This window comes from Rhinolophus ferrumequinum, chromosome 12, assembly GCF_004115265.2.
Source record: "Rhinolophus ferrumequinum isolate MPI-CBG mRhiFer1 chromosome 12, mRhiFer1_v1.p, whole genome shotgun sequence".
In the NCBI taxonomy this organism is placed as follows: Eukaryota; Metazoa; Chordata; class Mammalia; order Chiroptera; family Rhinolophidae; genus Rhinolophus; species Rhinolophus ferrumequinum.
In genome coordinates, this window is record NC_046295.1 from 66469332 (window position 1) to 66495078 (window position 25747).

Below are 25747 nucleotides of genomic sequence, written 5' to 3' on the forward strand. Positions count from 1 at the left end.
TACAGTGAGTCAGTGGTTGGGCTGGGGTGTAAATCCATGCCTCTGGTCCCCATGTGGGGCTCTGTCCACCACACCACATTGTTTCCCTGCCTTCTCTCTGGAAGATGCTTCACTCAGAACTCTCTTTTTAAGCCTGGAGCTGCATCTTCTCAAGAGACAGAAGGAGAAGCATGCTATTTAATGTGCTCTGTGGTTTCAGTCTTGGTGTAAAGTTTTCATTCTGCCCAAGTGTTGGATGGGTGAAGTACTGTATGGTGGAGAGTTGCTTTCTTCCTGAAGGCCAGGAGAAATAGTTCAGTCTGAACTACTGTATAAGAAGACGGACAACACATTCTCAAGAGGAAAGGTGTTTGTATCCACATACTGGAATTTGTCCACCCTGACTGATATGGTGGTGTTGACCTGCAGGTGCTCCAGCAGAAACTGAGAGAGATTCTGGTATATGCTTTTGGTTTGCACTCCAGACTCACACACTGTCACCAGTGTCTGCTTTTTCACATCTGTGTTGATGAGAAGCTCCAACTTTAGGTCGACAGAGCCTTTTGTGCATTTCACGAGGAACTGCAGTTGGCAAACAATGAAGTACCAACCTGGGAACTGGATCACCACATTGCCGTCCTGATGCGTGACTCCATGGACAATGCCATCTTTGTTCCAAGTCAGCTCGGGTTTGTTTATATGCTTTGACGCTGGACAGAGAAAGACACAAAAATGGAATTATTGGTCAGATTGCAGGTGCCGCCTGGAAGGTTTGAAGTCATTATCCAAGGTTCCCCAGTCAGGTCTCCTGTAATATTGTCTGCTGTTCTAACCATCCAGAATAGCTCCTGTGTTACTCCTTCTAGATCTGCTTGATAGTCAGGCACAGGTACCAAACCGCCCCTCTTCCTTTTCGCTACTGCTCAAAGCTGGAGGGTCAGAACACACCTGGTGTGGGACCCTGCTTCCTATAGAATTGTTTCCCACTTAATTAGTATATTCTTCTGTGATTGTTACAATTATTACCTTTGCCTTTTCAGACTACGAGTTCCTGGACTGTATTCCCATAAATTCTGGACTATCGGGTTTATTGATTCAACCAATCAATGGACGTTTGATCATTGGGGGAGGGACTACTATTTGGTAGGCGTTGCACAAAGTATCAGAAAGAAGACATGCATTTTTGTTCAATTGATAACTAATTGAGGCGTCAAGATGTCCAGGAGAATCTCAGTCTGTTCACTTTCACATTAAGATGCATCCTGTAACCCTTCGTTGTCTGAGTTTTTGAATGTCTTCCTCTCCGGGACAGCGCAGGCAAGCATAACTGTGTGGACCCCTCGCATGCACCTTAAAGGGCTCGTCCCCGCTGGGATTTATAGAAAAGCAGAGAATTAGCAGATCTCCTAAGCCAACATGTTCAAGTCGGAAGCCAAGGCTCTCCGAGTCCTAACGAGTGAAAATCACTGCTGATTCATTGGTCAGGGTGCCTGTCAGAACGGGGAAGCTGGGGTGTTAGTTTTCATTGCCTCTATGCCTTCGCTTTAAACCTCGTTGCAATTCAGTTGAAGAGTGAGCACTAATCTAACTGCAAAACTGAATTTCTAAATTGAGCGGAATGGCAATTCAGAGAATCTTGGCCGTCGCCTCCATCTCTCGTCTTTCCTAGTGTAAGTGGCTCTCGTCGTTTCTTTTATAAGGGGCCTCTTACCTGAAGCAGCTGCAGTATGCAAATCGGCCCTGAGCCAACATGGTCATTAAGATGTCAATCTGGGGACAAGGCAATTTTGTGGTTCTCTTGTGAACAACTAGAAAGAGGCAGAGATTAAGAGCCTGCTTCCCTTGCATGAAGAAAGTACTATGCACTTGGCCGGCAACTTGTAGGTAGCCGAATAGATGGGGTAGTGGAGGTGGGAACCAGGTGCCTTCAGAGGCCAAGCAGGTAACATAAAGGAGTGAATGGGGCTGAGACAAGAGGAGCATTAGCTATAACAGTAATATTCTACCTCCCATCCCGGAAAGGCATTTCAATTTGAATTATAAAAAATATCATGCAGGCTAAATAGAACACATCTGCAGATCCCATTTGGTGTGGGCCTCTACTTGTGACCTCTGGTTTAGAAGTTTCAGGAAGGCCATAGGAAGTGGCCCTCCGATGGTTGACGGTTGACGTTCCTGGATTTGGTTACTGACCTTGGAGGTAGGCCCATGACTTCTTGAATGGAGCCCTTTTCAGGATACATGAGATGTCTTCTGAGCAATTTCCTAAAAATAAGGAGATCACTTAGTAACTAGCTTTCTCTGGGAACTGGAGACACACAATCTTTTTCCATGACCCTTTGAAGGAGACAATTGCCGTTCTGTTTTCATTTGGGGACAAAAGAAAAACCTGTTTATTTTTCATTTTGCCATCAAGTACCTTGGGATTTAAAAAAATAATTCCTTCCCCTTGGGCTTTTACAAAAAAACTACGGAAGTTGGGGAAAAGAAACAAATATGAACTGGATTCCTATATTTACTAAGTGCCATTCTTGCCACTTTGCGTATTTCATCTCACTTCATCTTTAAAGCAACTCTATGAGCGAGGTATTATTAAGCCCCTTTGACAGACAGAAAAAAGCCTCGGGACCAGACAGTACGTTGTCCCAACGTCACTCAGCCAGGGGGTGGTAGCCAGAATAAGATTATTGATAGTAAGTATTGCTATCTGTCCTTTGAGAGTGCACCAGATACTGGTCTGTGTACTTCTACATATTTCAGCTAATCTCATTCTCAGAATAACTCTGCAAGATTAATCTTGATGCCTAGACAAGGCCAATGACACAGGGTCAAGCAAGTTGGTGGAAATGCTGAGATTCACCCCTGAGTCTGTCTGATTCCAGGTTTCCTGCTTGAGGCCGTTTTGCTAGACAGTGGAGATATTGTGCTCAATTTTAAGAGACTATAGGATCAAAGAGGTGTAAGCAGGGAGCGTGCTATCTGGAGCTTCCTTGGCAGGGGGAAAAGACACTGTTTATGTCATTATGGCACGTGAGAAATAAACATGTTTTCAATATATTCACTGGTCGTGGTGGCTTAAGCTTCTTCTTACTATAGCAACTATTTTGAATGCAAAGAACCAAGTTACACATTTCTTGCAGTGCCTCATGAATTCAACTTATTCTGGGCAAATTCCTTGTTGTTGGGACTTGGTTTCCCTAGCTGTAAAACTGGAAGATCTATGACCTGATCATCGACCAAAAGATCTATGATGTTTCGATTGTCATCACACATGACCATTTAATTCACCCATCAAAAGCTAGGCAGCGTGGGCGGATTCAGGTGAAGCGATCACGCCCTGGAGTGTTTGCTCACTGTATCTCCCTGAGCGGTACCTGTTGGGCTCTCAGGCTTTTCACAGCTCTCTGCTCAGGACTGAGAAGATCCCTCCGGCCTTCATCACAGCGCCAAGGGGACTTGGCATGGTTGAAAGTTAGCGGAAGAGTTCCCTCTGCTGTCTGAACAAGGGCATTGCTAGAGGCAGAAGCAAGGGGGGCAGTTTTCATCTTTACTTGCCCTTATCCCTTATAGAGGTTCCGGGCCAAAGGTCTCGGCTGATGCAGGCTGGTAGGCCAGCTGCCACTCTTCCGATCCTGTCTCGCACTCATCGTTCTACGGGCATTGTTGCCCTGCCTGTTTCAGCCCACAGCCCACACTCTTGGGGCGTGTAGAACACAACACAGAGGGCTGCTTGCTCCCCAGTGCACTGCGACTACTGTTGAGAGTCCCCCTGGCCCAGCCTCCTCTTTGCTGGCTGTGGAACATCAGGTCAGAAGGAATCACAGAGAGGCACATGTGTCTGCATCTCTACTCTGCTCAAAACCCCTTTCTGACTCTACTGTGCCTGCAGGGTGAGGGCCAAGCCCCTTCACATGGCATTCGTGTTTCTTTGTGTTCCCGTCCCTCATCTTCTCTTTGCCTTGCACTCTGTCCCAATACTAGGGAGTAGTAATAGGAGTGTTAGTAATAATAATAGCTAATATGTATTGAGTGATGGCTATTTCCTAGGTACTCTGCTAAGCATGTTAAACACATTATTTCACTTAATTCTCACAACCACCCCACGAGAAAGGTACCTATAATGTTATTATCTTGTACATAAGGACGCCCAGGCCTTGAAGGGTTAAATGACTTGTTCACATTCGCGCAGCTAGTCCAATGGTGGAGTGGAGATTCAAACCCAGGCTGTCTGACTCTAATGCCTGAGTGGATTGCTCACCACCCTGTTGGAGTTTGGGGGCTCCTAGTGTCCCCAAACACAGGATGTTGATTTGCCATTCCACTGGGAATCCCCCCTTCACTGAGCAAATAATGACTTGTTTAAAGCACTGCCTTTCCTGACAGCCATCTCCTTCAGGAAACCTTCTCTAACCCTTCCCTCTCTTTGCCTATTTATCTCCATTAGACCATGAAACCGCAGGAAAGACACTACTGTTATATATCCCTACTGCCCAGCCCAGAAGCTACTCTGCAAATGTTTGTTGGATTGCATCAGCTAATCCGTCTCTCTTCCTTCCCTCTGTGGGTGTCAGGTAAGTTCTCATGACATGAATGAAGTAAATGGGGATGCTTGGCTTGGCTTTCCCCTCCGGGTTGGGATAACACCTGGCCTAATTTTCTCATTGGTTCTGCAGGTTAGGTTAGGTTAAGGGAACAGAAGACGCGTGCCCTAGACTGAGGCCAGCAATCACACGAAGGACAGGCCCTGCTCATTGGCCAGAGGGCCCCCTCACACCATGCCACTTGAGGTGGCATCTGTCAGCTGAGCTATAAACAGATGACTGTAAAAGTACAAGCCTGGGCTTGCCTTTCACACATGCAGGTTCCTTTTTTTTTTTTGTTTTGTTTTTTTTGTTTCTTTCCCCTTTGGTCTTTGCATGTTTGGTGGGTTGACCTCAGTTGTAATTCTGAGAAACCCAAAGATGGAAAAAACAAAACTTATTTTGAAGCTTTTGCATTTCCTGAAGTCAAATGGCGTGGTGTGTTTTAATTTTTCTTCAAGAAACTTTTACATGGTTTCAAGTGGAAGGAAAAACACGGGCAACCCCCTTTAAGAATGTCGTTGCTAGAGCTGGCTAAGGGAAGGGGCCTGGGACTTAGGACACCAGAGAACCTGTAGATAAATTGGGGTGGTGAACCTAGAGAGGAGCCCAGAGGAAGCCTTTACCATCTGACCAGGCTGTCAGCAGGAAGATAATGGAGCCTGTTCTGCAGGGTCCAAACGCTAAGGCTTCAAGTACACGTTTAAAGAGATGACACACTCAGCTAATGGCTAACGCTGCTAACATCCCCACTTCTCAGCTCACACAATGGCAAGATCTGCACGAATCACACTGAAGTCACGGTGCTGGCAGGTCAAATATTTGACCCGTTAGTGCTCTTCACAGATGTGTTGGACAGTTTTGAGGGTCATGAGGCTCTTGTCCAGAGCTAGATAAGCATTTCATGTGGCTTGAATCTCCTGTCACCCTATGACTCCATAGTATGACTCTCTTTTTTAGTTATGAGGACAGGAAGGGAGTGACTTATAAATACCGTGTTCTCCCAAAAATAAGACCTAGCCAGACAATCAGCTCTAATGTATCTTTTGGAGCAAAAATTAATATAAGACCTGGTATTATATTATATTATATTATATTATATTGTATTATATTATATTAAAGACCCGATCTTATAGTAAAATAAGACCAGGTCTTATATTAATTTTTGCTCTAAAAGATGCGTAGAGCTGATTGTCCGGCTAGGTCTTATTTTCGGGGAAACATGGTAGATGGTGCTACATGCAGCTGGAATCTTGTGATGTCTCTGGAATTTTGAATGCTGGGAGCATAGGGAGGAAAACACACCCTGTTTCATTCATTCCCTATCTGAATGTGAAGTCTGGAGGGGTTTCGTTTGAAGAACTGAACTGTCGGGTGAGGGAAGCGAGAACTGTCTGCAAGTCATGCCTAAGTTGGTGGCCTGGGAGTTAGAATCTAGGAATTTCCCCTCTCTGGGCTCTTGTGTCCCTAGCTAGGTGAAGAGCGGTGTGGAGTGGATGACCTAGAAGGGCCCTTTTAGCTTATTCCAGGCTGTGTAGACTCAGCTGTACTAGACGCAGTGGGGGTAAAGTCAGTCCCAGCTCCAACTGTCTGTCTTTGCAGGCATGTTCCTATACCCCAGCTAGGAAAGTATCTTCACATATTCAGATTTCCCGACACCTGCCATGGTAGAGCAGAACATTTTTACTCTGGGGACAATCAAAGTTATGAAGAGCCTGGTTTCGTAGGATTTGCATGGTTCATAGAAATGGAAGTTCCCTGAGAAGTTACCTGGTCTAGGCTTGGTAACCACATAGCACATGTGCTCCCCAATGGGACCCCCATAGTAGACTTGTCCTAGGTTATCCCAGGACTTTAGTGAAAGAGGCAAGACCAAAGCCCAGGACTCCTTACTCCTTCGGTGAGGCGTTCTGTCTTTTGGACAACTCAAATACTCTGTGAATTCTTCTGGGGACCTACGCCGTCAGATGGGAAAGATTTATAAGCTGGTTTCCCAAGCTTGGGACTCCGCTAGAAGGATCGTGAAACTTTTGGGGGCGTTTTTTTTTGGAAGGCTTGAGAGAAATATGTGCCAACGAAACCTTCCTTGCCAGTGGCACAGAAGAGAGATGTTGCTTAAGGTCTTTGAAAGGATCATGATCTAGAATAATGTCAACCTAAAGACTGGACCCCACCTTGAGATCTCAAAATGTTAGACATGAAAGGGCCAGTAGATGACGAGTTAACCCAGGCCCTAGTTTTCTGAGTGGGGAGATTGAACCCAGAGGAACTGAAGGTTTGGCCCAAGACCCCATAGTAGGTTAGTGGCAGAACTGGGTTCAGAGCACAGAGCTCTTGGTTCCTAGTCCAGGGCTCTGTCCCCTGACTGTTTGGTTTTCCCACAGAGCAGACAGGGTTAAGTGTAGGAAGAAATGGGTTTGCAGCTACCATACACACTAGGCTGAAAACTGACAATACAGCTGGAGATGCTAGGAAAACAAGCACTAATGAGACTTCTGGGCTCTCTGTTATGGGACAATGCCAGCAGGTGACTTCAGGCCCATGTGCTGAACACTGCCAAGTCATACGTCGGGAAATCAGACTTTCATTAAGCTGCACCAGTGCCCAAGGTGGCAAAACAAAACCCGCTGCACACTGCAGCCAGATGGTGGTACGTGGTCTGAGTACCAGGCATCTTCCAGGTCAATACCAGGACAAGCCAGACACAGTGCTTCTCAAAACAAGCACCGGGTTCCGCACAAGCCTTTTAGCTTCAAATCTGTCACTTCCCCTGATAGACCTTCCGTTACTGCATCTGTAAAGTGGGAATAACAAGCAACCCAAATGTATGGATGTTGAGAAGATGCGATAAGATTATGGCTGTCACGTGACCAGGGTAGCATGTGACTTAGAGAAGACACCCAGCAAATGGTAGTCCCTTTGTCCCCTACTCCTCTTTTGCTAGTCTTTTGCAGCTTAGCAATGCCACTTAGCAGAGTGGTCTGGTTGATGAAATGCTCACTGAAGCAAAGCTTGTGGCATTTTCTGCTGTACTAGAGATTCTCAATTATGCACAGTAAGTGTTTGAGGCCATCTGACGCTTCTGGAAAAGTATGCAGAATCCTGCCATCCATTGAAAATATTTTAATCTTCCAGGAAGAAGAGGAATTATTCTACTAACACTGCATCTACCATGTCCTGTCTTCTTAGTTCCATCTGTCTGGCAGAATATGCAGGAGAATCCCAACAGTGACATCTGGGGGAGACTCTCTCCATTATCAGTAGAATTTGGAACCAAAGTGAATCCTTAATCCAAGGGTCATTTAAACTGGCTTTAATTTGACTATTTCCTTGATGACACCAGGCCAACTACTGATGGAGAAATGCCAGTAGGGACTATTTGTTAAACAAAGGACAACTAGGTGACCCTGGGTTTACAAACAGCGTTTCGGGAATACCCAACTGGCACGCTCAGCGTTAAGCACATAGAAAGTGATCAGTAAATACAAATTGAGATTATGTAGAAATTCACTTGAACCCCTTGAAGATTCCTTAGGGTCTGGGGGTCTTTTCAATCCTGACCTGCTGCAACGTGTAAGATAAACCTATCTGACCCTATATGGGTATTTCCTTGTAATTCACTTATAGTAAAGGCAGGTTGAATTGACAGTATCGGGAGCATTTCAGAAGCACCTTCACAGTCTATAATTTGAAAGGCAAGGTGACTCTGGAATAGTGTGGTGAAATCTGCTGACATTTTAAATAACTTTTTGAAAACACTTCCTAGGTATTCTAGATGCAGAAGTATAACCTCACACTTAGAATGTTAGGCTCGGGATCAAACTGGCTTGGGTTCAAATTCTATCTCTGCCACTAAGTTGTGTGGTTTTGCACAAGTGACTCAGTTTCTTTGAATTCTCCCCCAAACGAGGATAATAATAACCTCCCTCAAAGAGGTGCTGGGAGCATTAAATGAGATAATGCATAAAAATGAGTCGTGCGTCCACCACCCAAAGTCTAATAAATAATGGTTGGTTCCCATTCCCTGGTCCAGAGCTTGCACTGCTAGGTTTGTAGAAATTTAAGCCAACACATATGGTGTCCGGGGCATGCATGAAATAAATAATGGAGCTAGTGTGAGAAACAGGCCTGCTTTCCCTCCCTCCCTCTGTTCCTCCCTCTCTCCCTTTTCCCTCCTCCTTCCCTCCACCTCTATTTCTTTCTTTCCCTTTACTTCCCCGAAGTATTTGAAAGACGAGGATTTTCTCTGGATTTAGAGACTTGTGATTTGTATGAGCTAAATTGAAGTATATTTTTTAGTGTTTCTCAGCCGTCTGAATGTTTTTTCCTTTTCCTCTCTTCTCCTCTTGTCTCCTTTCCCCACCCATCTCGTCCTCCCTCTTCTCTCCTGCATCTCCTCTGTCCTCCCTCTTCTCTCCTCTTGGCAGTGGGGTTTAGTTGTAGCACTTGGGCGGACTCCCCAGGATGCTGTTCTACTTTATTCTGAACGGCCCATTTTCTAGTTTATCTATCTACTTATTTAATTATTTTGTATACAGAGATTCCTGATTCCTCTAGCTCCGCCTTAAGAAAAAGCACGTTGAAGGGTGGGTTTGGAGTGAGTGTGTTTAAAGTAAATGGAGAAGCAAATAGGCTTTCTGAGGCCTGTGATGATCTGAAAAGCAATTTACCCTTTGAGGAGAAGTGCCCCTCTGGCTGTAAAAAAAAAAAAAAAAGCAACACCAACTGGCAGGGTAGGCATCTAGAGACAGGTCAATCTATCTGACAGTGGTGAGGTCTCTGCTATTTTCATTCTGGAGAAGGGGACTGTGGCCCCTCTACCTGCCTCTTCTACTGCCAGTGTGGAGTCCTGGTGGGATTGTGACCATCTGGATCATAGCCGTGTGACCTCAGGGGAAGCTGGGGATTGAGGAGTAGCCAGTCTCAGTGGTTTAGTTTTGTTGCCTTCAGTGGGCAGCTGTTATAGTTTCTTTGTGGGTGGGTTCATTAGGTACAGTTAGATCTCTTTTAACGCCCACATTTTCTTTTTAGCAGGGGAAGGGGGGAGGAGGGTAGCGTGCCAAGCCGTGCAAAAACTGGAAGTTGTTAGAGCAGTAAAATGGCCATAGATTCTTAAGATATTTGCTTGATTCCTGGAATGTTCTACTTGGAGCAAAGTCCATGCCAGGGATAGGTCATCAGGCTTGCCCCCATCACACCTGCTAGTTTAGAAAATAGGAAATCCCAGTCCCTGTGAGGGAAAGTGAGTGGTTTCAAGTCCCAGGACTGGACTGTAGATATTCCAGAGTTCAACCCAGTTCTCTGCCTGTTGTGTCTCCCCGTCAGTGGGAGATTGAATTCAGGCAAGAGTGGGGAACACATGGAAGGGGTTGTTGGGACCCACATATGGTCGGGCACTTTCCTTGGGGCCTCCAAATCCCTTTGACGTTAGGGCCCACATGGCATTCCCAGGAAAGACAACCCTCTTTTAACTGGCAAGGTGTGGAGTGAAGGAATCATCTCAGGTTTCATGACTACTTAGCCGCAACGCTAGGGCTTAAGTTCGGCCTCTAGATCCCTTGTCCTGGGCATTAAAGCTCCCCACCACCCACTTCTCATGCAAACCCACGTGTGGTCTGGTCACTCTAATGGTCCTCTCTGCCCCAGAGCTCAGTCACAGAGAGCACGCTTCAGTGACAAGAAAACGGCACGGAGAGCAGGTGCTGAGGAAGCCCCAAAGATAGTTGGCAGGATTTCTAGCCTTGGAGAACTGGTGAGGGCAGTGGAAGGAAGCACAGTTGTGTTTTACTAAGCATCTGATCGTGCAGTCCTGGTTAAGCAGAGAGGCTCCCAGGCGAGCCAGCCTGAATTTTGAGGTCTTGCCTCACTCCTTGTTAGCTGTGCAATCTTAGGCAAGTCAGTAAACCTCTCTGTGCTCCCGTTTCCATACCCATAAGATGGAGATAATAATTACCCCTGGGGCTAGTGAGGACTCCATGAGTGAACCACAAAGCACTCAATCCAGTGCTTGGCACACAGTGCATGCCCCACCCGTGTTTATTATTTTCACTCTGCCAGATCCTCATTCATAGGTAGTGAGGAAATAAAAGAAAAACTGATTTAAGAGTTGTCTACAGAATTCCTCTAGTACAGGGAGGAACTGTCATTTGGTTGTTGGGAAGTTGGGAAGGCCTGGGAGAAGACCAAGGTGACCACAATCTTTCTGCAAAATAAAGTCTGTAGAAGTTGAATGTCTGCAGGGTTTGTGAGGGGAGGGGCTGTGTGTGGAGGACAAGGACATAAAAATTGGGAGGAAGGACAGTAGGTCAGTCTGCATGGTGGGGGGCTGAACCCCAAGGAGGAGTGCTATCCATCAAGACATTCTGTGGCCGGAGTGGCAACGGCCTGATAAAGACAGAGGGGCGTAGTACTCAGTGGGCACTGTTCTCTGCAATGGAGGGCACTGACCCATCAGCTTCACCCCACACCCGAAATCCTGCTGTGAACTTCGTTATACACAAAGGCGGGGTGCTGGGGGAACTCAGGGGAAATCAAGGCCAAAATGTGTGTATTCTGTGGTTTGGACAGATAAGCCACGTAACAAGAGCACATGTGAGATTCAAAATGTGGTGCAAACAGAAAATTGGAACAAGAAATGAGAAGCAGCACGAGCCTTGCTCTCCCCGCAGCCCTCCTGAGCTCCTCACCATATGGGAGATGGGAGGGGGCCATTTCACTTGGAGATGAAAGAATGGAGTGGACCCTCTGTCCAAAGGACTTAGGCTCAGCCAGGAGGCAGGCAAGGGTTGTGCTCGCTGGCTCCTAGACTCAAAGCGCTCTAGGCAGGAGGCCTTTTTAACTCCATTTTCTAGATGAGAGAAGAAGGGTGTGCTGAAAAGTTCTTCTCCCAGTGCTCTTCCTGGCCGCCAGTTTCTGCCAAACCTCCAGAATGGTCCACTGCATCCCAAGCACAATGGAGTGGGAGGGGGGTGGCAGAGTGCTGGTGACCATTCTCCCGGCCAGCCACAGGAAGCTTGTGTTGGGACTCCGAAATCCATCCACTCCCCGAAGGGCTTGGATTCCTTTGGTTTCTCTGCAGCTAATTGTCAACCTGGGCTAAGTTACTGTAGTGTTCCCACCTGGCCCTGCTTTCCAGGCCTCCGGCGGATGGTGGGCAATTTCCATCAGCCGGAGGCAGAGGGCTCCCTGGAAAGTGTCTGGCATCTGCCCTTGTCCACTCCAGTGACAAACCACAGGTTGCCTCTGGAGCTTCCTCCTAGGAGTTTCTGGGAGATGGTTCCCCCCTGTCCAGAATATTTTACAATGGCTTTTCAAAGGGAAAATTTGCTGTGTGTTCCTGTTTAAGAGGGGCTTGTTGGCAGAGGAAGCTACAGCTGCAGATTTCCTCAAGGTTATTGTTAGACTTTTTGTTTTTTCTATATTTACATATTAAACAAGAGAATCAGAGTATCATAAAGCATCGAAGAAGAACTTTCCAGTTCATTTAGTACATTACCATTATGTTACAGATGAGACCCAAAGAGGAGGAAAGAATTGCCTAGAGAAACAGCCTGTGGGGGTGAACGTCAGGTCTGCAGCCCGGTTCTTACACCACCGTAAATTCTTTCCATCTCACTCTCCTACTATGTTGGCAGTTTGCCACTTTAAGAGAAGTAGTGTCGCTTTGCATTAAAAGCAGGAAAAAGCCCAGACCACACACAACAGGTCACTGACATTTATGGCCAAAGCACATCATGCAGATGGATAGAGAGGCGCTCTGGATTCTGGTCCCTGCTCTGCCTTCACCTCCTTGGAGGACCTCAGGCAAGTAAGTCTCCTTGATTGCACGGGCCTCAGCTCCTCCTCTGCAAAATTGGTGCACTAATCCTCATTGCTCCCAAAATTGAGGCTAAGAGCAACCCAAGGGAGGTACAGAAAGGTCTTTCACCAAAGTTTCCTAGCCCTGGTGGGGATGATTATTAGCATTTTTTAATCTGGTTGCCGAAACATTGAATTGTAAACTGAGGTTGGTTTTGGAGTAGTTTCTGTGCTGTTAGTCTGTGCTTGACAGTGATGACCAAGATAAGATGAGATCTGACAAGTGATCTAGTCCATGGCACGCACAGTTTTGGGTTTCACGGACCGAAGAAATTTACCCCAAAATGAAAATCCAGTGACTGTTAGAGAGTGGACATTTTAACATTTTGGAAAAGGACATACTCTCAGAGGAAAGGAGTCCCCCTACATTAAAAATGGTTGGCTATGGGAAAAAGGGGCTACCTTGTCCTTCTTTTTCTGATTCCACTCTTGACTGGTGAAAACTATTGTAGGGACAGAACCACTAGTTAGTGCCCCTGTGCCTGGCAACCTGCGAGGGAATGCTGTCCAGGTGCAGAGCTGAGATCCAGAGGGGCTGAGGTGGCATTGCCCAGTCAAAACTGTCCTTGTCATTGAGATCACATTCCTGGTCAAGATCGCCTCCCGCTCTCAACAAATGAAAAGTTTTGGTCTTACTTGGAAACTCCGGGTGAATGTGGTTGTGGAATGCTGGGAACGGGGAAAGGGGATGATATTTGCTCAAGGCCCTTGGCTTTTTCAAGGCTCCGTGTTCTGCTACCAAAGTCTGTGTTGTCCCCATGATAGAGGTTGGCAAACTCTGGTCTGTGGGTCAAAGCCAGCCCCCCACCTCACTCTGTAAATAAAGTTTATGGACCCTTAGCCGTCCCTGCTCAAGCGCACGGAGTCCACGGCTGCTTTTGCACTACAATGGTAGAGCTGACGAGTTGCAACAGAGACCTCGTGGCCTGCAAAGCCCAACATATTTACTATCTGGTCCTTCACAGAAAACATTTGCTTGCCTCTGCATTATAGTATGCTCTATTTTTATGAGTTCGGTACTTATAGTATGCTCCATTTTACATCAATGTGACGGTCTACAGTGGTATTCTGGGAACTGAGGTCGCACGCTAAATAATTCCAGCCAAATTTTAAGTTATGGTCGACAAAGCTGTAATTATTAGTCTGCCCTGAAAGATCCAGAATGCTTGTCTGTTTGGGGCCTTTGGCCTCTACTTTCTAAGTGTCTGGGTGACAGATAGCAGGGTATCCGTGAGGAAACGCCAAGTGTGATGCTGTTGGCGTGAGGGACTGTGTCCAGACACCTATGTCCTCTGGTCCCAAGGATGCCCTGGTGTCTACATCTGGGTGCCTGTGATGACCCACCCTTTCTCTTCGACTCTTTTCCCCTCTAAGTTGTCTGGTTATCTAGCTGTGCTTGCTCTCTAGGTTCTGAAGTTCATAGGAGCGAGATGGGTTAATGTTCTTGGGTGGAAAGAACATTGGAGTAGAGATAAGGACATCAGGGTTCAAGGTTGGGCTCCATATGACCTTGGACACAGCACTTTACTGGGTTTTACTCCTCCTCTGTGCAGCGAAAACATCAATCAGATGATCTCAACGTTTTTCATCTTCAAAGTTAACCTAACTCTGAGTATCAGCCTTCTGGAGCTAGTAGTGACAACGTATTCATTAGTGACTTCAATGATAGGAAATATGGGGGTGACGAGAAGGCCTGAGGTAGGTATTATTATTCTCATTTTGTAGGCAAGGAACTAAGGCTCCCAGAGGATCCGTGGAGCCAAGATTCATACCCACGTTCCCCTGACTCCAGATTTCAAGCTCTTAATGCTGCTTAATGTCCCTATGCATGTGACAGCCTATGGCAGAGGTAGAAGTTTGATCAGTGGGAGAGTCAAGGGCTGGTGGGAGACTCGTGGGGATACGAGTACAGATCAAAGACGCTCATATGAGTTGAGATGCCTCAGCCCTGCCCTGAGCAGCCCCCACCTCCACCTCTCCCCACTTTCCTGTTGAGCACTGTCATGCTGTTTCTGGTTATCAATCAGCTGTGATGTGACCTCGCTGATTCACTACACATTTACTCCTAATTCCAAGGTCTTACCTCCTTTAAGGGAGAATTGGCCCGTTGAGGTGGAAATGGAGTCCTAGAAGAGAAGAAAGAAAGGAAGAAAAAAAAACCAGTGTGAGGATGACATTCTATTGACACCACTCCCTTTTCCGTTTTCATTTTGCTTTTCCTCAGAGTACTGTGCAGCAATTTGGGATTTACATTCCATCTGACTGTTAAAGTTTTAAAAACCAATTCACGGGCTTAGGTGTAAGGAGCTTGCACATGCATTTGCCTGACAGCCTGCCCGTCAGAAATGACTTGAAAGATTACTGTCTACATTTCACAGGTGAAGAACCGGGGCTGAGAGAGGTAAAAGGAAACGTTTATGGCAGCTCAGGGACCAGAACCAGCAACTCAACTCCTAGTCCAGTGCCTTTTTTTTTTTTTCTCACCTCCACATGTGTCATTTTTACCCCCTTCGGTCAACATAAGAACAATCAAATGTGGTATACAAATATATGTGGGTTTTTTCCATCTTTGATTCATCATACAGTAAAAGTAGGTTGTAAACGTACCTGGGAAGGTACATCTCTATCTCTCCTGTGGTTGGAAATTCTGAATTAATTGAATGTTTATGTGCCAAGCATCGTGAGGATACCATAAATAATTAAACTGAGTCCCTGCCCTCTGGATTTGTTACAAATTTAAATTGGAATATAATATCCAAATATTTAGAAACATATAACATAAGTAAACACAAATGTCCATTATATATTCACTTTGTACTTTATGTTATTTATTCTATAATAAGCATAAATATATACAGAAATGTTTACGCAAGTAAGAGGTTCATAGTAACAGGTTGGCTTCTGAAGGGGGGCCTCGCAGGCTGGGGAATTGGAAGGGAATAAAGGGAGGTCTTGTTGGGGTGCACTGAGCCAGTGGGCAGCAGAAGCAGATTGGCACATTTCCTCACACTACTAAATTCTTCAGAGACTAACTTCCTCACACCCAGTCTCCGTCCCTCTTCTCTGCACCTCAGCCATGGAGACACCCCTCGGGTGTCCTGTCAAGAAGGAATCAAGTGTCTTATTCATCTTGTGATCTGTCCAGGTTGGGAATCTCCTGCAGTGCATTGGATTGGGATATTAATAAAGACCTAGAGAGGTGTGAGCATTTATATGTCTGACACTACCTTGTCAACCTCTGCCCGTATCTTATTTTCTTAGTGTTTGGTACAAACGCTGAGGACCTTCTGGAGTTCCCCCTTTATTCTGCCATTTCCCAAGGGGGTCTGTCCTTTGCCTTCCACTAATGGCTCTTTTTTTCTGGTAAATGGATCTCTTCTCCAGCCCAAGTGGGTGGTGATGAGTCCGGGAAGTCTCCTAAAGGTACGGCCCTGGCATCACACTGATCTGGAAATGGCAGAAGTCAGTATAAACTTTTGGGCTTCCGCTTTTCAGGGGAAAGATAGTGAAGCTGTCTTGGTAGGTCCTGCCCTCTTTGCTCTAATATTCCATGATATTATTGCTTTAGTCAAACGCTCTTTACCTACCTAAAATGCTGCACATTTGCGGTCTCTCAATTATGCATGCAATTCATAGGAAACCTGACATCACAAAATTCCCCTCTGTGTTGCCTCTGTGAGGCAGCAAACAGCACTTCAAAATGTATTCGACAGCTCATTTACTGCCAAGCACGACCGTCGATTTGCGTGTTGTTCAATGCACAAGGAAAACATCTATGTTTAAATGTGGTGCTAAGATCATTGAATTCGTCAGCTGCCCAGGAAAGTATCCAGGTAGAGTGAGAGAATGCTAAAACAGCAAAACCCCTGGAGCCATCCATCCCAGGGGCCACCAGCAGTTGGGGAAATACCAGAGAATCATGTATTCACCGTATATTGCGTAAGCACCTGGTGCGTGCCAGGCATTGCTAGTTATTGGAAGACATCCTCTGGCTAAGTCATTGAAGGAGTTATTTAAAATATACTAATAAATATACAAGTAGAGTTGCATGTTTGTGGCAAGAGCAGTGAAGGAAAAGAGAATGTTTCGAGATCGTACAGTTAGTCCCCTCTTATCTGAGGGGATACATTCCAAGATCCCCAGTGGATGCCCGAAACCATGGATAATACTGAACCCTATGTATACTGTGGTTTTTCCTGTATACGTACGAATTGTCAGCATCACTACTGCCAGCTTTGGGGCCATTACTAAGTAAAATAAGGGATACTTGGATACAAGCACTGTGCTATGTTATTGTGACAGTAGCTACTGAATGACTGATGGCCAGGAGCGTATACAGCATGGAGATGCTGGACAGAGGGATGATTCACACCCTGGCAGGACAGAGCAGGATGGAGCAGGTTGGTGCAAGATTTCATTGCACAGCCCAGAGTGGTATGCAATTTAAAACTTATGAATTGTTTATTTCTGGAATTATCCATTACACATTTTTGGACCACGGTTGACTGCAGGTCACTGAAACCAAGGAAAGCGATACTGCAGATAAGGTGGGGACAGGGTGGACTGCTGTACTCCCCCTGCACTGGTTAAAATGCAAATTCTGACTGGGCAAGTTTGGGTGGAGCCCAGGAGTCTGCATTTCTAACAAGCTCCCAGGTAATGCTGATGCCCCTGGCCCCCAGCACACACTGGGGCAAGTAGCAAGGGTGTAAGAGAGAACATCTTCGAGGAAGAACTAATTTATTTGGGAGTCTAAAGAAGCCTGTCTGTGATTTGACAGCTTTCTGGTTTCCTAACTTCAAAACCAAAGCATCTTAGTATAGGAAAGAGTCCTGGTGTTTAAACCATCACCCAGGGCCCAGGGCATCCAGGACAGAAGTGTGACTATTCCTGTTCTGAAGAGCTGCTGGGACAAGGTCTCCCAGCTTCCCTGGCTGACCATGGTAGACAAGATTGGAAAATTAGAGCCAGAGAGGAACCTTTCAGTTCCTGAATCTTTCAGTCCATCAGGCTAATTTTACAGAAGAGGAAAACAAGACACCCATGAGTCAGTGGCAGATGCTGGGGTGAAGTTCTCTGGTGCTCTTTCCACGTCCCCAGAAGGAACGGCTATCTTCATTCAGAAGCCAAGGATAGGAAAGCTCATTCTTCTCTTCTCTCCCCTCCCATGAGCAGTCCTTACATTTGGAAATGGGAAACCGGGGTACAAAGAGATAATGACTTTTAAGGGTTGCTGAGGACTGTTTATACTCTAGGCACTATGCTAAGTGCTGTCCATCAACTTCTCTTTGGCAGGTACCTCCCAATCCTAGAATTCTCTCCCAAACCTTGCCTGCGGATCTGGGTCCTGGCTGGGGAAATGTGAGCCAACTGGCTCAGTGACTTGGCTTTGAAGTGAAAAGTACATTGGCTGGACACAGACACAAGTAAATGGACCCTCCCAGGTTGTCCTTCTCAGCTCCATTGGGTAGCTCAGGAAACTTCATCACCATGGTTACCAACCAGCTACACTTCCTTCATGTGTTTGTTCTTTTGGTTCAGACTCTGGGTTTCTGTGTGTGGAGGGAGGAACTGTCACTGCTTGTCCCCAAGTGAAATGACCTGATCACAATCATCTTCCCTCTCTAGGACTCTGTTTTTTCATTTCCTTTAATCATTGTTATTGCAGAGCTAGCAATTCTTTCCTCCATTGTGGACATAAGACATTAACATAAAATGTTAGCGAGTCCTTGAAAATGGTACCATATTTTGGCTACTCTCTTGATCCTAATGATATGTTTAATTTGCCTCAATATCCTAAAAGGCTATTTCCTTTCACAGAGCAATGCTATGCAGGGATAATCAGCTCCCAAATTTGCTATGGACAGAAGATGCCCTCTCTCATTAAAAATGGCCAAAAGCAACTAATGTTTGGGCTATGCCAGGGGGATTTCACATCCCCTTCCTTGCTGGCCTCATATTGTCTTATACAGTGGGCCACAGAGATCGTTGCTAGGAACGCGTCTCTTATTTTCTAGTTAACATGATTAAGCGCTTAACGAGTGTGCTCAATCCCCCCGTGCTAAATGCATTTCCCCGAGAGTTAGTGATTGACTAAGGCTCAGAGAAGTGACTTAATGATTGTGGAATCTCACCGATGGTAAACAGCAGGGAAAGGATTCAAACTCAGGTGTGTTGACTTGGGTGGAAGGCATGCCACGTCGCCTCTCTAGGGTGGGTCAGGATGAAGCGGGGGCAGAAAATTCTCCTGAGACTCTGAGCAAAGTGGAAGGAGGTCATAGAAAATTCCTAGGAGGAAGATGGTTTTTGTTGGCAGTCTTTGTCTTGGTATGGCTAGTGAATGTGAGAATTGGAGTAAAGTGGCTTAAAGCCGTGCTTCTCCCACTGTGGGATCTTCTTAAAATGCTGAGTCTGAATCAGTGGGTCTGGGACGGGCCTTTAGGTTTTGCATTTCTAATGAGACGGTGCCAGTGCTGCAAGGCCACTGACCACACTTTGAATAGCAAGACATTACTCAGGCCTTTCTTTACCAAGGAACGGGGAATGGCAGTTGGAAGACGAGTGTGGGACTGGGCTCAGACATGGGTTTGGAAATCTTCCTCGTCCGCTGATGGAAGTGGCGTCCTATCCTCTCACCTTCCTCTGCCAATGCTTTTTGCCACCTAGCTCTATTTCCTGCTGTTCCCCTGTGCCATCGGGAGTGACCACTGTTCTGACTCTGCCATTCCTCTCCTCACACCTGGGCTTGCCTCTCCTGGAATGTCCTGCCCCAACTCTACCCGCCACCATACATCCAATGGAGACAAGTGTGGAAAGACTGGGCAGAATTAGGCAATCATTCTTCTTCTACCCTCTCTATTAGCTGATTCAGACGAGGGTCATCAAGGAGAGGCAAAACCCCTGAAGGAAGGATATTTCTATGTCTTCAGCGTATGACCCCATTTCATAAGAGCACGGAAAAAAAAAGTGTTTTAGAAAAGAGATAGCCAGTGGTCACCACCTTTAATCAAGTGATCAAACATTATCATCGTAATGGGACAACCTGGCCTGTGGCTGTAGCTGTGCTGCAATAAGAAATATATAACATTATCTAAGTACTATTCTTGCCAAAAATATTTTGTCTACATATAATCATGACTGAATCTTAAGACAAATCCAAAACATGAACTAGTCAACAACAGAACTAGCCCGGACCCTTCAAAAAATCAATGTCATGAAAAACAGACACCAAAGGGCGGAGAAAATTGTTAAGATCATTGCTTCTCAAGCTTTTACGTGCATACAGATCACCCAGAGACCTTATTAAAAGGCAGATTTTGATTCAGTGGGTTTAGAGTGGGGCTTGAGATTCTGCATTTTTAACAAGCTCCCAGGACCACCCTTAAATAGCAATGTTCTGGGTGAAAACAGACATAACCAAGTGCAGTGTGTGACCTGAGAGGGGATTCTGAATTCCCAAACCAAACAAGGCACAATAGATGTAGAAGATATTTTTAGACAAGTGGGGAAGTTAAAATATGGACTGCATATCATTAAGAGATGATATTACTAAATTAACATTAACCCTTTTGGCTATGATGATGTCATTTCAGTAAGAAGGAGATGGGGGCTGAAATACATGTAAGTGAAAGGTCACACTGTATACAACTTACTTTCATATGTAGAGAGAGAGCACAAATACAGCAAAATATTAACACTGCAAATTTAGGAGAAAGGTTATATGAGTATTCACCGTTCTACTGTACTATAGGCTTGAAAACGTTTCAAAATAAAACTTTGGGCATAAGACATGATCCTTCTAATTCTAGAAGGAGGCTCAGCTTCTATCCTAGCTCTTCTTATTCCAAGCAGAAACTGTCTTCCTTTCTTCTGGTCTGTGACATTCTGGGTCATTCTGCCCTGAACTCAGGCTCTTGAATATTAGGTCCTCATCTCCGCAACCTAGAGAATTCCCAGAAAACAGCAGTCCTGCCCTGGTCACTTAGTCCTTCCATTACAAAGCCCAGCACAAATCCTGACCGAGATTTTCAGAGGATTTTTTGATTGATAAATCAAATGCATTGAAGAGCGTAACTTGGATAGAGGGAAGCATTACGGGGCATCACATCTTACCCCTATGTATTATCTGAACTTCAAAGCAAACCAAAAAACCATACCACCACCAGCACCACCAATCATGACCCTCAAGCAGGTATTCAGCTCCACTCTTGGTGAAGAGGTAGAGTGGTACTTGTAAGGATACATTGTTTTGAAGAAGAAAGTTTCTTTGCTTATAAAGAGAAAGGAGACAGTTGCTTTCTCTTTTTTCCAGAAAGAGTCTCCTTGAAAACCTAATGATCCTGAGCCTTATTGCTTTGTTCTAACCTTTTTGAAAAGATCTCTCCAGGGGCTGGATTAGCCCAGTCTCCAGGTTTATAACAGAGATGTCCCTAAGACTGAAGACCTCAGAGCCCCTTAAAATGTAAACACTTCTGGGGTCAACCTCACAGCCTACCTCCTTATCTAACCCGTTGTCTCTGGAGGAGATGGAAACCTTAATCATTTTCCCTTTTGTTTTGCTGTATAAATTGTGTGAAATTTCATTCTGACATATATGTGTCTACTCTCAATAAATCAATTTTTTTTTTTCCATATTGAGGTGAAGAAGTGTCTCTTTTTTGGTAGCACTTTTACTTTCTCAAGAGGACAATCTCTTTGGAAGCTGAGTGACAATATTTATTGAAGTGAAAAATAGAAAAATATATATTCTATTCCCACCACTAGGAATTTATCCCACAGATATAGCCACAGATGTGCACAGCAAGCAAAATTCTAGACAAAAACACAAGTGTCCTTCACTAGGCACAGATAAAATAAATTATGAAGCAGTCATACAATAGAATACTATGCAACTCCTCGTAAGAATGAGCTGGATTTCTATGTGTTGACATGGAAAGAGCTCCAACGTGTACTGTCAAGTCAGTAAAGTAAGGCGCAAAATTATGAGTTTACTATAATGACATGTGTGTATTATATATTTGTAGATACACAGATATTTTGGAAGGACAAGGCAGAATCTGTTCATGGTGGTTATCACAGAAAAGAGAGATTGGTGGTTAGGTGGGGAACAGGTAAGAGATTTTTACTTTTCTTTCTTTTCCCTTGTTTCCTGTTTACTTTTCTTAAACCATGTCAACATCATGTTTCATAATAAATGTGCTGGTTTAAATGTAAACAAAATGAAATACATCCATCTCAGTGGCTGAGAAACGTTACCAGACTACTATTCCCCAAGCGACATGAAAGCAGGACTTTTGTGGGCTTTGTTCTAGGCTATATCCCCATTGCTTAGAACAACATCCTGCACACAGTAGGTGCTCAATAAACATCTGAGACTGAGATCTAAGCTCCTTCTTTGTCTCTCACCCAAGGAGTGACATTGGAGTTATTTGATCTTCAGGCCAAGTCTCAAAGCAATCTTTGTTGATGTTCCTACATGCCTTACATCTTCTCTTCTCCAGCCCTTTGCTCATGCTGTTCTGTTGGCCAGGCGTACCCTCTCCTCTGATCTCCTTTTCCACCTGTTTAAAATCATACATACTGGGGGTGCCAAAAAAAAGTATTCACATGACTTGTATTCATCTTTCTTTACTGGTATATTCTGAGTATCACAATTTTAATACAGTGTTTTTCCTTTCTTAAAATGTGTATACATTTTTTTGGCACCCTCTGTATTTCTCAAGTCAACATGAACCTCCAATCTCCTGTGAAGTTTTTCTCAAGCCTGCCTGGAAAACTGTTCTGTCTGCGTAACTCAGGGTCTCATGGTAGCACTGGGTGCCCAGCTTCCATCACTTCTTATATGTTGTGACTTACTTTGTTTTAGTTTTGCCTGTACATGTGTCTTCCTACCGACAACTGTGACTTCTTAGGCCAGTACCACCATTCTCGTGGTTCTCCACCCCGCCCCTGTCCAATGTCACACATAGAGAGCGATGTGGCCATCAATCCACTCCATTTTTAATAATTGGGATGTGGGTTTAAATTCCTTGGGTTTTTTTTTGCCAGAGGTCCTGTTAGTATCTGTTCATTTGTCTCAGTTCAACCTATCTTAAAGTCAGCTTGCATTCCCTCTTCCTTCAGGAAGCCTTCCCTGATGGCTTGAGCTCAAGGGGATAACTCTCTTATCTCTTACGACAGTTAATATCTGGCCAATGTATCAGAAATGACACGTGTAAAACATTGAATACTTAATATCACAATGCTTAAGTAACTGATAATTCTCAGGCTAAGCAATCACAGCACACCAAACTATACAATCAGACTGTGAAGTGAAACTTTTCATATCCAAACATGAGGGCCAAGTCAAGGAAACGGATGTGCAAGAAGACGAAGCTCCTGAGAGAAGGCTGCGAACAAAGTGTCTCAGTGCTCCTGCGCCTGTCTGTCTTGGAAAGGGGAATGCTCTTCTCATTAAACCGTCATGCAGTCTTGACTTGACCCCTTTTACAGGGTGACTTCATTCAAGCCCTGTGTCCTTTCTGATCCTCATTTCCCACATCTGTGAAAATGAGGCAGAAAGATCCAGCCCATTTCCCTCATGAAAAGAATCAATTCAACTAAAATTGGGATTTGGATAAGAGCCATCCTGGAGCTCTCTCTAGCTTCATGTCACCATCACCCCGTTGCCCCCATCATCTTATTTCCCTTTCTTCCTTTCTCTGTTTTTCTTCCTTTCTCTCTCTTTCTCTCCCCCCACCCCCAGTGCTAGAGGCAATCTTTAACTAAAAACCTTCTTAATGCAACTTCAATTTCTTTTTTTTGGCTGTTGCTATAAAATGATATGCCTCTGGTTTATATCAGATTAGAATTACTGAAATTATAGGGCCTCTAAAGAAAAAGGCCCTAAAATGTTTTCAAGAGTATTATTCTTAGTAGATGTAGATAAGGACATTAAGTGATAAGTTTCATAAATTCTACCTAAATCAAATGTTCGCGGTTCTGTTTTCTTTCACTTCTATGGAGATTTGAGCCCCAAAGCTTCATTTAAATTTCAAAGCTTGCAGACACTGAGAAAAGATACCAAAGGCTTTTAAAGCCCGTTTTCTTTTTCGCTTTTGCTTTTTTCAGTCATCCCTAAGTTATAGAACATTCAGCCTAAAACAAGGTGTCCAAACTGCGGCCCGCGGGCCAACTGCGGCCCGCAATCCATTGTTAATTGGCCCGCAGCAAATTCCAAAAATATATTTAGTTTACTTAAAGAAACCAGGTGAGGCAATACGTACTTCACCTCGAGTGAGTGGCCCGGCTGTTTGTGTATTTTACCGCAGATGGCCCTTGGTGAAAAACGTTGAAAAAAGTTTGGACACCCCTGGCCTCAAACAACTGAAGGACAGATTCTGTAGGATTGTAATACCATGAAAAACGAGCTACGAAGGAATAAACAACCGTTCTCACATTGGTAGAGTGGAGAGGGAGTACAGTTCTTAAATTATCAAAATTAACAAAAGCTTTACTTCATTAGAAAAAATCATCTGTGAGCAATATATACTCTCAGTACAGTATTTTCTGTAATAATACTGGTAGATTCTCTGTAAACACCAATTTCCTAAAATCGGAAGCAGCGTCTTCCTTCATCTCTTCTGTTTGTACCAACTAATCTTACCATTTGCTTCAAACAAAGTACATCTCCTGAGACAGTTTGACGCTACAGCGTGTACCCGTAATTGCTTGCAGTTTTTGTATTGCGAGCAGCCTCAGAGGGGACAGGTGTTAAAAACATTTCTGTGTTCTTCTGCCTCTAGGCTCTGTTTCTTGTGACGCCCTATACTCTTCAAAGCAGTGACTCAGAAGGAAGCTTTCAATTTGTCTTGTGGGCTTTAACACCAAAATGTCCAAAGCTCTAAGCAGCCCTGGTCTTCTCTCTTGCCTCCTTCCCTTACAGACCCTTGGCCTCTGAAACTTAGCTCCTTGTTAAAAAAGCTCTTGGTAATGGATGAGGCCTAAGAAATCTCAGGAACATTTCCATTGAGAATATAGGACCTTGAAATCTGGTCTGAAAATGTTGAAGATGTGATAACAAGTTGTGCAAATATGTTACAAAGTTTCCCTACTGCTTCCTTCTTTGCTTCAAGTCTCTGGCTCAGCAAGATTTAAACCTTAATTTCTCAAAGCTAATAGCTCTTCTGCCCTCTTTTGGCTCATGTGAGTCTGGAAAGTTTTGAGATGATGGATAGCTCAACAAATTTGCCTCTCAAAAATCCAAAATATTTCAGAGAGTTGAGTTCCCGTTTCTTTTCTCCCTTTCTCTATATGATATATGTACTTTTTCCCCCGTCAACTAATTTATTAGTTTATCCCCAAGGCTGTCTCTCTGGGGAAAACTGAACATAAATCAGAAAGGAAAGGCGGCAAAGAGAAGTTGACTTACCGTCTTCTGAACTACCAACACCATAATGGTTGCCACGGCAAAGACGAGACACAGAGCCAGCGTGGCCATGGTGAAATAGAAGTAACTGCGGCTAGTGGTTCCCAGGTGGTTGGTGACAGAGCCCGCTGGCACATGCATGGCTGTGTCTTGAGCAGGGGCCACTCGGTTGAATGCTTGCTGAAGCCCTGGGTCCATTCTTATATAGTCTTCCCCACATCACACCTTATCTCTCATCTAATTCGGTTCTGGGCCCATCTCGGTTCCAAGAAGGATTCTCCCCTGCATCCTGGATCATGTGACTTGGAAAAAAACCTTCACCGGCTGCCTCGCGAAGAAACTCTTCTCTGGGGGCGTGAGGAGAAAGGCGGCTGCAGGGGTGGGGGAGAGGCTCATTTTTCGTTGCCAGGGATTAATTTGAGTGCAGAGAAACTGTAGCTACAGAGAAGGTGGCTGATGTCAGAGGGCGAGTAGGAAAATGACGGTTTCCCTAATCTGGTGTGTGTGTGAGTGTGTGTGTGTGAGTGTGTGTGTGTGTGTGTGTGCACAGAGTGACTTCTGTTTCGTTTAGACTTAGCCACAAAACGCCTTCCTGCTTCAGAAGTTGCTCATTCTCTTCAGGGAGGCCTGCGGCTCAGAAGACCTTATCAGAAAATGTCTCTTTGCTGGACCTTGGATTGCAGTAGAATGACTCAAAGTCATTCAGTGTGACAATGTCAGCTCCTGCTGAAAACTGGAAATGCTACCAGATTCTGGGAAGGAAGAGCCCACAAATATGGCGACGTATCCAAACGGGGATGAGCTCATCGCTGTATGAGATCTGGGAACAGGCACAGAGAGGCTGGAAACACTGATCCTTTGAACAAAATTTTCTGCAGAGTGTATCGGGATCTGTTCAACTTGCAGATAAACCCAGGCCTGTCAT

The 25747-nt window shown here is 44.9% G+C and overlaps 1 protein-coding gene across 1 annotated transcript; it reads right to left on the bottom strand.

The window, feature by feature from the left end:
* TNFSF8 (TNF superfamily member 8) lies at positions 1-25309 on the bottom strand. Its single transcript, XM_033122103.1, has 4 exons — positions 24826-25309; positions 14500-14542; positions 2173-2244; positions 1-689 (listed from the first exon to the last, which is right to left on the bottom strand). Exons 1-4 carry the CDS (start codon positions 25018-25020, stop codon positions 295-297), a joined length of 705 nt encoding a protein of 234 aa, XP_032977994.1. The 5' UTR covers positions 25021-25309; the 3' UTR covers positions 1-294.
* Between the last annotated feature and the right edge of the window lie 438 nt (positions 25310-25747).

Coding starts and splice junctions, on each gene's coding strand:
- TNFSF8 (XM_033122103.1), bottom strand. CDS start 25,020: ATGGACCCAGGGCTTCAGCAAGCATTCAACCGAGTGGCCCCTGCTCAA. Junction 14,543..24,825: donor TGTTGGTAGTTCAGAAGACG/GTAAGTCAACTT, acceptor CTTCTCTTCTAG/GACTCCATTTCCACCTCAAC. Junction 2,245..14,499: donor CCAATTCTCCCTTAAAGGAG/GTAAGACCTTGG, acceptor CCTTATTTTTAG/GAAATTGCTCAGAAGACATC.